Genomic DNA, 12253 nt, shown 5'->3' with positions numbered 1-12253 from the left:
CTGTTGTGCATAGGGTCGCTATGAGTCGGAAACGACTTGACGGCACATAACAACAACAACAACATGTCACCAGTATTTCACATACAAGCAGGGTAATTGAAATGCTGAGCAGGTTTCAATGGAGTTTATAGACCAAGACAGACTGAGAAGATTGCCCATCCCCTTCTTAAATAACAGGCTTAGAAAAAAAAAATCTATATATTAACATAGCAAATTAGACTCTCATTTAACAATTTTTATAGACATTTTTTTCCATAACATTGGTAAAACTTTTTATAAGGTTTCAATATTGTAATTTTCATTCTGTTCATTCTGTTTCTGTTCCTTTAGCTTCCCTTCACCTTTTTTGCCTTCTCATTTTTGTTGTAAGTAAATATTGGCCATTTGGTTTCCTATAGTTGATTGATGACACTTTCCCCCCCTATATCTTGTCCATTTTCTATTGAGAGACTTACTTCCCCCCTTTCTTATTTGTAAAAATGATTTATATATTAATATTTTTGTCATGTATGTTACATATACTTCTCCCTCTTCTACCATTTTGTTTTGTTTGTTTGTTTTTTAGCTGTGTTGGTATAGTCAGTAGGGAAGTCAGCTGTCCTCCCAAAAGCATTGCCTCTTCTGATGGTTCAAATCCACCTAGACATGCTGAGGGAGAAAAAGAAGCAATCTCTTTTCATGCACCTTACAACCAAGGAAAACCCACGAGAGGGTCAGCTCTGAGTCAGTTCTGACTCCAACAGCAATGAGCTTGAATTTAATTTTGTTTATGACCCTATTTTCTGTACAAATGTTTCACACTTTCATGCAATCAAATCTTCCAGTCTTTTCTTCCTTTTGTGAACATTTATATCTTGGCTTGTGATTTTGTGTTCTGCAGCTGGCATGCTGGGGCAATACAATGTTGGTACCTGCAACAGTTTTATCTCCAACTCCAAGATGATGGGTAAACAGAGGCACTACTTTATTGCTGCTGAAAAAATTCTTTGGGATTATGGTCCTCAGGGCTACAACAAATTCAATGGTCTGCCCCTAAATGCTTCTGGCAGGTAAGTAGTCTTCTGAGGGCTGGGGTATCCAACCTGTCTGTCAGAGAGGCATCTGGTAGCCTTTTCTTTGTGGTCTCCTTTGTATTCCAGCTCTGAAGAGCACACACTGCATGGGTTGCATGTTAACATCACTCAGGTACCTTCTAGCCCTGTAATACAAGTACCGCTAAGAGCTGTTGCTTCAGGACTTGCTGACTAAATAAATTCGTTTATCCACTAATCATTGTTTGGAAATCTACAATATGCACAAGGCAATGTTAAATACCATGAGAATAGGATCAAGTCTTTGTATTTATGGAGTAGACAGTCTGGAAGAGGGATTAAGACAGAACTCCATTCAGTGGAGATTAATTAGTCAAGGAAGGCTAACCTATTTTTAGTAGTTGTTCAAGGGCATCCTGATGTAAGTTATGCCCACTCTACTTAAAATGTTGGTTTTCTCCCTGTACAGTAAAGTATCATTTATCATTTTAATCCTAATCCCACTGTTACCTCTTCAGTGAAGCCTCTAACTAACACACACACCCAAAGACCAACACACACACACACACACACACATCCCCTCATTTCTCACCTTGCTGTCCTCTTGATTCTGACTCATAGTGTCAGGACAGACTCGATGGCACCAGGTTTGGTTTCTGCTTCCTCATAACTAATCATTTTCTCTCTCTGCTCCCATGACCCTTAGTGTTTGTCAAATAGAGTCTAACAATTTGTTTAGTGGATGTGGACAAATATGACTTGCAATTAGGAATCATGGGCAGTAGTGTCTGTGAAAGCTTTATTTAGTGAATGAAATAGAGATGAGGGCCTTTCGTGAGTATGCAAAGACCTGAGTCAGGTGCTATGTATTTCTGCAGTGATTCTGAGCCTTACTTCACACAAGGGGACAACAGAATTGGAGGAAAGTACTGGAAGGCTCAATATATTGAGTATACTGACGGAAGTTTTACACGACGAAAGAGACTCTCAAAGGCGGAAGACCATCTCGGAATTCTTGGTACAATAAATCGCTTCTCATGTTTTGAATCAGGGGAGCAATTTTAAGAGGGTATATACAATCACATAGACTGAATTTCTTCTACCGCACTTGCTTATTATTGCTTTTTATGTCTTTCCATCCTTTTCCATATCTTTTAGGCCCAGTCATCAAGGCAGAAGTGGGTGATACCGTGTTAGTGACCTTTTCCAACAAAGCAGACAAGGTCTACAGCATTTTGCCTCATGGTGTACTCTATGACAAGGGATCAGATGCAGCCCCAAACATAGACGGTAAGCCTTAACCTAAGCATGGGAAGGAAACAAATTATAGAAGGGTGTGCAGAGGACTTAGACCTGATCAAATGTGGATAATAATAACCAGCTCATAGGACTTTAAAGAAAGATGGAGAGAATTCAGAACAGGTTTGGTCCACAGGAGTTTCTTGTTGTTGTCGTTGTTGTTATGTGCCATCAAGTCAGCTCTGACTTATAGCAACCATGTGTGCAACAGCTCTGAATCCTACCCTATTCTGAGCCAATTTTATCGTTTCTAACGTGCCTACCCCATCACTCCAGTCACTGAATCAATCCATCTCATCCAGGGCCTTCCTCTCTTATGCTGTCCCCTCCACACTTCAAAGCATGATGTCCCTCTCCAAGGACTAGTCTCTCCTTGCAACATGCCCAAAATATGTCAGACAAAGCTTCAGAATCCTCCCAACATACCCAAATCGACTATGACTGATGTAACCCTCTCAAGAACAGAAGAACAGGTCTGGACCTTGCCCTCTCCTGCACCATCCTCACAATCTCTGCTATGCTCAAGCCCATTGTCATGGTCATGGGTCAATTCATCTCTTTAAGGATCTTCCTCTCTTTCTCTGACCCTCTGTCTTTCTCACTCTTTGTCCAAGCACTGGTTCCTCCTAACAACATGTTCCCAGTGTGTGAGATGAAGTTTTGGTTCACTACCCTTGCCTCTAAGGAGCACCCTCATTGCACATCTCCCAAAACAAGAGTTCATCAGGAGATATTAAATCCTTTTCCTTTCCCTCACCAACTTGGTAACTCTTCAAGTGAGTTACTTTTACTTCTCTAAGATTAAAAAAAAGTTTACCAAAGTTTGACTGAGACTTTGTGGGTGAAGTCCAAGGAGCAATCTGACTGCCAATGTTTTGTGGACATCAACAATTTAGATATGGTCTTTGTTCTATATTTATCAACAAATGTTTAGTCAGAACAAATATTATATGGCTATCATCCCATAGCGGGGTCCTCATGATGCAGTGGACTAAGTGTTGGTCTGCTTACTGAGAGGCTGACTGAATCCGCTAGCCTCTCCGCAGCAGGAAGACAAGTCCGTCTGTTTCACAGAGATTGACGGCTTTGGAAATCAGCTTGATGACAGTGAGCTTGGCTTTGGTGTCATCGTGTATGGCTTCTCGCCACGGAGCAGTTAGTGCAAACTGCATATAGAAAAGGCAGCCTCAGAGAGGCCGCACAGGGCCATGGGAGGAGGCCGGCGGACCCCCAACCTCACTCGGAATACCATGACACCAGCCAGCCAGCCAGCAGTGGAATTTTCCAGGTTTGCCCTTAGATGTTTCAAGATATCCAGGTCTCAGAATACATGCTGGGAAAATTCTATTTTGAAATGAATCCTGTATGCCACCTCTAGATTACAAAGAAAGGGGGGGGGAGAAAGAAGGCCACAGTGGTTCAGCACATCAAAGGAGGTGAGTGAGGCTTCTTGCGAGAATCCAAGCAAAGGAAGATAATTTAGATAATAGACTCCAGTTATAAGCTCTCCAGAAAATGAAAACAACTCATGAATAGAGCTTAATAGCTCCTTTTCTAAAGCTCACACCTGGACACTCCCACCTAAAGGACTGAATATGCATGCGCTCCTTCCCAGGGTCTCAACCTAGCCCAAAAATATCCCCTCAGACAATCTTTCCTTGCAGAAGCAGATTTGGAAAGCTCAGACTCCATGTCTCCTGTGTGCTAACGTGTATAATAAAAGTACTTTTCACACTCAAAAAAAAAAAAAAAGAAAAAGCAGCCTCAGCCATGTGACTTCAGGAGCTAGCCTTCCATTCATGGTCCTGCTCCTGGTCCTTTTAGTACCATTTATGTCACTGCAACAGGCCTCCTGGCAAAGTGCTTTCTTAACACCCAACTATGCACTCAAGTCCAGTGGAAAGTGGACTGTATGGTGATAATGAGGGGGCAAAGAAGGAAAGAATGGAGGAAGAATTCCCTTTCCTCAGACCCCTACTGCAGCAGCATTCCCTGCATCTGCTCTCTTTCATTTTACAGGGCAGAATGCTTTGAACACACCTCTCTCTCTCTGTACCGAGCACGAGCAACATCCAAAATGTTTGCATATGTTACTTTTTTTTCCCTAACTCAACACATTTTTGCAAAACACTAAATAAAAAGTAGAGACAATCACTGACTTCCATGTCAAGGGAGAGATTCCGTGCACTCATGTGACAATAAGGGAGCTCTCGTGGCCAAGTGATAAGGAATTGCACTGCCAACCCAAAGGCATGTGGTTTGATTTCACCTCTTCCCCATAATTTAAAGCCTCTGAAGACCTGCTGGAGGGTCAATTACGAGTTGATTCCAACTCAATGGCCTGTAACCATATTCAGCAATATAGTGTAGAGTTACACGCAGATTTTGTAATCAGACCTCAGTTTGCATCCTGGATAGTTATTTGCTGCGTTTTGGTCTTGGTCATTCATTTACCTTTTCAATTTTGTGGTTCTTCTGGTTGTTTCCTCATTCACTCTCTTAGATTACAAACTCTGTAAAGATAGGGTTCTTGCTGAACTTTTTCAGGAATTCTCAATGGGGCTAAGTAAAGCATACTCTACATAAAAGACACTCAGGACCTCCTTATGGATTTACCTTTAACTATCGATTCAGCAATATCTTTTAATATTTGGCAAGCCTGGTATTTGAGCAAGAAGTAATAATGCAATCTATGAAGAAGCTAATCCTTTGATTTAAGCTTCTGTCTTAAAGCCCTAGGCTGTGGCAGTAACCTCTTCTAATAGGGGTACTTAAGAGAGAACAACTGCTCATATGCAAAATATATCATCAGAGAGAGAAACCCAGGGTGGGTGGCCCAGTCTGATGAGTTCGATAATCTTAGATGCTGCTTTGACTAATCCCTTCCTTTGCCTCCTCAGGGTTTCTGAAACCAGGGGCACATGTGAAGCCTGGGGAAACCTTCACATACAGGTGGACCGTCCCTGAAAGTGTCAGCCCAACAGCTGGTGACCCACCCTGCCTGACTTATATTTACTTCTCAGCAGTCCAAACAATCAAGGACACCAGTGCTGGCCTCGTGGGGCCTTTGTTGATTTGTAAAAGGGGTGTTCTCAATGCTGATGGCACACAGGTAGGACAGCAAATGTCACCGACTTCTTAAGGTTGGCTGTGGGATATAGCTTGCAATGGGGTCATGAAAAAGAGTTACAAATATGTATTTCTCCTCTTTTCCCTTGCAATGCATTTCCACAGAATGATGGTAGTTGTGATTTTAAGATATCGGTCACTTCAGAATGCAGTGGTTCTGGTTACCAAAGGGATTCCATGAGCCTCATTTTAGGGCATGACTTTCATTCTGGAATCTTCACAGATCCCTGTGAAATGCTTTTATCTTAGAGTTTTTCAAAGTTAGCTGCACATTATACAGGCTGGGAACTTATTCCATGAAGGAATAACTCGGACACCCCAGGTGGTTCTAAGGTGAAGACAAGGTTGAGAACACCACATCTCACTCAGGATTGTTGGAAGCTGGAAGTTAATCACCTAGCTGAAGGCATAAGATCATGTAGATCATTTCTCAAAGCCCTATTTGGAAGTTTCAATAATTGCACTGATTAGGAAAGAAAATCCAATTATTTAACTATCTGGACCACAGCAACCATCAATAGCAAGAAAATGTATTTAAGAGGTGGTTTTTATAGTGTTTGATGCTTCCACTTCTTGTTTCAGAGGCATTTCTAGATTTGTTGTGTGTTTTTGTGTACCATAGAGTCAGAACTGACCCATAACTGACCCTCTGGTGAATTTTCAGAGGCAGTTAATTGCTTAGAAGGAGGTTGCCCATTCTTCTTCCATGGAGCAGCTGGTGGCCTCTAATCACATGCCCTCAAAATTGTAGTGCTGTTTCTTGCCACTAGCTCTTATAATTTCTAGATTTAGAGGACATAAAGTGTCTTGGTCTACCCCAGATTTTCATGTCCCTACACAAATAACCACCCTGAAAATGTCTACTGAAGGTGTGTTCTTGGCCCATAGTCTCTACATGTGTAATAGGAGTCAATGTTATGTTGTACCTTACAACACAACAGTCACATGAGGCAAAGCAAAATTTTTGCTCTTACTTTAAAGCTGTAGAGACTAGAACACCAAGCTGTTGTGTGTATCCCTGTACTCTAGTTAGCCCTGGAAATCTGAACATAAGACATTGAAACTCCAACTTTGTCCTTTTCCCAACACCTTATCTTGCTTCTTATAATAAATACCTAAGTCAAAGAGATTGAAAACTGGAAAACTTTTGCAAGGAGTGTATTTCGTCCCTGTTGCATTCATTTAATGATAACCTTGAGGTTTGCTGGAAGCACCTTCTAGTCTGTAAACATTGTCTGAGCCAACACTGCTAAGGATCCAGCTACTTAAGCAAAATTAATGAAAAAGTAACAATAATGTGAGACACTCATACTTCTGGTATGAAGAAAATCCACTTGGCCAGAAGGAAAGTCACTTTCCATGCAAGAAATTCTATATTCAGGTCCTTAACAGGGAAGAATATGGCCAGATCTCTTCTACGCAGGTGGAAAGATGCACACGTAGAAAAGATTTACATCTCTTTCAAGGTAATTATAAACTCTTCCCAGTGGTTAGATATGTGTCATTGAGTATGAGCAAACAGTATAAAGCATTTTATAATGTACATAACTTACCACAATAGGCATTCAATCAAATCCGTGGCTTTTATTCTTTGTCATCAGTCAATCCATTTATCCATTCATTCACCTACCTACCCACTCATCATTAATCTTAAACTCCTCATTTTCAAATAATTTCACACTTAGTTATAAGGTATAAAAACAAGAAACAAGTAAACAAAAAGTTACAAAGAATTCCTGGTATTCCTATATTCTTAACCCAATTGAAAAACCAAATCCACCACTCTTCAGTTGATTCTGACACACAGCAAACCTACAGGGCTAAGAAGAGTTGTCCCATGGTGTTTCCAATCTTTTGCCCACAGAGAAAGGCTGGTGGATGCAAACTGCATATTTTTTTTTGTTAGTAGCTCAGTACTTTAACCATGGCACCCCCAGGGCCCATCACTCTTTGCCCAATATAAACATTTATCCTCATGTGCTTTGTTGATCTCTCCTTTTCTATGTTTATTTTTCCTGCACAGCTTGTCAGTACATTGCAGGCATGATGATGTGCCTTTGGTGTGTGTTTCCTGAAAACAAGGATACCTTCTGATGTCAACATAATTTAATTATAAAAAGAAATTAACCTGATACCAGGTGGTGGTTGTTGTTAGTAGCTATCAAGTTGACTACAACTCATAGTGACCCAATGAACCCTGCCCAATCCTGTGCCCTCCTCACCATCCCTGATACACTCAATCCCATTGCTTCAGCCACTGTGTCAATCTATCTCATTGAGGGACTTCCTCTCTTTCTCTGACCCTCTACCTTTCCAAGCATTATGTCTTTTTCCAAGGAACGGCCCCGCCTGACAACATGTCCAAAGTATGGGAGGTGAAATTTAATCATTTTTCCCTCTAAGGAGCACCTTGGTTGCACTTTCTCCAAGATATATTTGTTTGTCCTTTTAGCAGTCCTTGAGATATTCTGTACTCTTCCTGATATCATGTTGTTGTTGTTGTGTGCTGATGAGTTGGAACCAACTCATAGCTGACCCTCCAGAGAGTTTTCAGAGGCAATAAACCTCACAAGAGGAGATTGCCCATTCTTATCCTGCTGAGCAACTCATGGAGTCAAACTGTGTGGTTTGGGATTGCAGTGCATCTTCTTACCATGTAGTTGCTGTGTGCTGCTGAGTCACTTGCAACTCATAGCAACCCTATGTACAATAGCTCTGAACTCTGCTCTATCGTCAGTCAATTTCATTGTCTCTTTCACACCCAGTACCCCAGTCACTGAGTCAATCCATCTCATCCAGGGTCTTCCCCTCTTGTACATCCCTCCACCCTTCCAAGCATGTCCCTCTCCACGAACTGGTCCCTCCTGGCAAACATGCCCAAAGTGTGTCAGATGGAGATTCAAAATCTTTGCCTCCAAGGATCAGCCTGATTTCACCCTCTCCAGGATAGACCTATTTGTTCCCTTAGCAGTTGGTTTGTATATTAAATACTCTTTTTTAGCACCACAACCCAAAGGCATTGATTCTTCTTCTATCATCCTTAGTCATTGCCCAGCTCTCTGGTACTATTATCTAATTTACAAAGTTTTCAAATTTTGGAGAATTGTCTCCTTAAAGTCTTTATGACAACAGTAAAGTGTTGTCATATTCCTCACCTAGGCTCTACTCTAGGATGACACATTGCATCTAATTGCCTCTTCCTCATGTCTTGCCCCTTTTTGGCTCCTCTCCTCTCACCCTCGGCACAGAGGAACCAGCATCGGATTTTTTAAATTATTATTATTTTTAATGTAAAGAAGATGAAGTCACTTCATTGTTTTAAACTCTCTAGTGTTTTCTTTTCACACTCAGAGTGAAATCTACACTTCTTACCCTACTTGATACCAACTCCCAACATATCACTTCTGGCCCACTTATATTCCATCCACAATAACTCTTCTACTCATTGAACAAGCCAAGCTTACGCTGGCTTAGGACCCCTGTATCAGGACTCCCTCTTCCCAGAAAGCACTTCCTCTTGATCTTTTCCTCCAGCGAGAAGCATCAACTGATCATCTAGAAACCTGGACTTCAATCCATTTCATTTGCTTTGGCCTGATGCACCCTGATACATGGACTTAGAAACCAAGTTTTAATAAGATTTCAATTTCGTTCTTATAGACCTTCAGGTGATTTTCAGAAGTACATAGATAAATAAATATATACAGGTATGTTGTTGTTGTTGTTGTTAATTGCCAGTGAGTCACATACAACTCATAGCAACCCTATGAACGACAGATCTGAACCCTGTCCTATCCTGCACCATCCTTAGCATCCCTGATACACTCGAGCCTGTTATTGCAGTCATTGTATCAATCTGTCTCACTTAGAGTCTTCCTCTTTTTTGTCAGCCTTCCACCTTTCCAAGCCTGATGTCCCTCTCCAAGGAAAAGCCTCTTTTAATAACATGCACAAAATACATGAGACAAAGCTCCCCCATCCCTGCCTTTAAGGAGCACTCTGATTGTACTTTCTCCAAGACATGTATGTTTGTTCTTTTGACAGTCCAGGGGATATTTAGTATTCTTCTCCAAAGCCACAACTCAAAGGCACTGATTCTTCTTTTGTCATCCTTACTCATTATCTAACGTAGGAGGTGACTGGAAAAACCATAGCTTGAATGAGGCACACCTTAATCTTTAAACTGGCATCATTGCTCTTCAGGATTTTGATAGGTCCTTGACAGCAGACTTTTCCCAGTGCTATATGCTCCCTGATAATAAGGTTGTTGATTGTGGGCCCAGAAATTGATAGGTTACCAAATGACATGTTTCAACTAACAGATGCAGCTTTGAAAATGCTCACCAGTTTATGCCAGGAAATTTGGAGGACAGCTGGCTGGCCAACTGGCTGAAAGAGATCCATATTTATTCCCATTCTCAAGAAAGGAGATCCAACAAAATGAGGAAATTATCAAACAATATAATTAATATAACATGTAAACAAGTTGTCAAGAAATGGTTACAACAGTGAATTGACAAAGAACTGCCAGAATTCAAGCTGGATTTAGAGAACACCATGGCACTAGGAATATCATTACTGGTATTAGAAGGATCTTGGCTGAAAGCAGAGATTACCATAAGAATGTGCCTTACTATGTAAAAACATTTGTGTGGATTATAAAAAATTATGGCTAACATTGAGAAGAGTCAGAATTTTAGAAGACTTAATTATGTTTATATGAAAACTATGCCTAGACTAAGACACTATGCTCAAAATAAGAGAGCACTACATATTTAAAATTAGGAAAGATGTGTGTCAGGGTTGCATCTTTCTCCATACATATTCAACCTGCATGCTGAGCCAATCATTTGAGATGCTAGACTTTATGAAGACAAATGTGACGTTAAGTTGGGAAGAAGATTTATCAGCAACCTGCATTAATGCAGATGACACAATCTTGCTTGCTGACAAAGAGAAGGACTTGAAACACTTGCTGTTGAAGATCAAAGACTACAATCTTCACCATAGTTACATCTCAACATCAACAAAACAAAAATCCTCATCAAGAGCCAATAGGCAACATCATTATAGATGGAGATAAGGGAGAACCTTCCAGTTCTCTGTGTTCCATCGAATAAGAACCAACCCAAAACTGACCCTCCAGTGAGTTTTCAGAGGCAGTTAATTGCACAGGAGGAGACTGCCCATCTCTCTCTTGTGGAGCAGCTGTTAGATTTGAACCATGTGCTTTCAGGATTGCAGCACAGCTTCTTACCACTATTGATTCTTCTATATGCCAGGTGATTCTTTGATTCTTTTATATCCACTGGCATCTTCTTAAAATGTAGGTTCTAATTCAATATCTCTGGCATGGAAACACAAATTCTCATCAGAGGACTGAACCCAGAAGTCACTAAAGTCACTCTCTGTCTTATCACCTGATTTAAATTCTTTTCATATCACTAACCACTACTGGCTATTTCTCTTGTGTCTTTATTTGCTTAGATACACAGTATGTTTCCTCTATGGAGCAGGCACCCTGGCTATATGATCTAGAAGAATTCATGCTATACTGTTGACACTCAACAAATATGTATGGTTGAGTAAATGAAGTACAGGGTGTACACTCGAGTAAATGAAGTACAGGGTGAGCACTCTTACCCTGAAAGTTCAATTAAGAAGTTAAATTAACAGAAAACATTGTTTTATACACAGATCAAGCATTGAGTGTGATGTGGAGTGTGAAGATCCAAGGACAGTCTCATCTACAAGATTCACTTACATTAACAACTCAGAACTGTGTGACAGTTTAGGATTCAGACTTCCCAGTTTACCTGCTGCTATGGAAACATAGAATGCACTTAGATGTTACTTGTAAAATAGCTTTGTGTCATAGATACCAGTCACTGCTCAGATGCTCCAGAGAAAGTCCCCCATCATCATTCCATGTACAGTCGGTAGCCCTTTCTCCTAGCCTTTCCTGGACCAGTTTTCCATCTTCCTAGACTTACTACCTCCCCAGTTATCCTCCAAATACTTCAAGTGATAAGATCCTCTAGCTTTTCTCCCTCTATGTTTCATTGCTGTATTAGGGAAATTGCAATCTTGGCTAATAGTAGCTAGCATGAGTTGAGTGCTTAATGTTTGCCAAGTATTGTGTTGAATGCTTTACAATGTTGCATAATTTAACCTTCAGAAAAAAACTTGAGAGAAGACAACTATTATGCTCATTTGCAAATTAGGGGATTAGGGTTTAGAAAGGGAAAATCACTTCCCCAAGCTATACCACAGGTAAGCAGAACTGGCAAGGAACAAGTATATATGAATCCCTTATTTCCCTCAAATTTTTGGTATTTTATTTTGAAAATTTTCCAACCTACAATATTTCTTTCCATAGACCATGACCTTAAAATACTGCTTCTAAACTATATGATAAAGCAACCATTTAAAAAAATATCTATATGCAAAAAAAATCTATATGCATACACACATATATATACATATGTATGTATGCATACATATACACATTATATATTATATATACACTATATATTATATATGCACTATATGTATTATATACACACTGTATATATTATACATACACTATATGTTATATATGTTGTTGTTGTTGTTATGTGCCGTCGAGTCGTTTGCGACTCATAGCAACCCTATGTACAACAGCCTTAAACCCTGCTCTATCCTGTGCCAGTCTCATTGCCCCTGACACACCCATCCCGATTACCCCAGTCACTGAATCAATCCACCTCATAGAGGGTCTTCCCCTCCTGGGCTGTCCCTCTACTCTACCCAGC

General features: G+C 40.5%; 1 protein-coding gene across 1 annotated transcript in view; it reads left to right on the top strand.

The window, feature by feature from the left end:
* Positions 1 to 12253, top strand: part of HEPHL1 (hephaestin-like 1) — a 153081-nt gene that overhangs the window by 85457 nt on the left and 55371 nt on the right. The window contains exons 6-9 of the mRNA XM_006902366.1: positions 881 to 1049; positions 1910 to 2049; positions 2190 to 2321; positions 5231 to 5442. Coding sequence (XP_006902428.1) covers positions 881 to 1049; positions 1910 to 2049; positions 2190 to 2321; positions 5231 to 5442 — 653 coding nt within the window. The remainder of the gene's footprint in view (positions 1 to 880; positions 1050 to 1909; positions 2050 to 2189; positions 2322 to 5230; positions 5443 to 12253) is intronic.

This window comes from Elephantulus edwardii, unplaced genomic scaffold (assembly GCF_000299155.1).
Source record: "Elephantulus edwardii isolate Elephantulus edwardi_28Jun2011 unplaced genomic scaffold, EleEdw1.0 scaffold00397, whole genome shotgun sequence".
NCBI lineage: Eukaryota > Metazoa > Chordata > Mammalia > Macroscelidea > Macroscelididae > Elephantulus > Elephantulus edwardii.
Note: the sequence above shows the minus strand (reverse complement) of the source record. Positions and strands in the feature narration are given on the sequence as shown.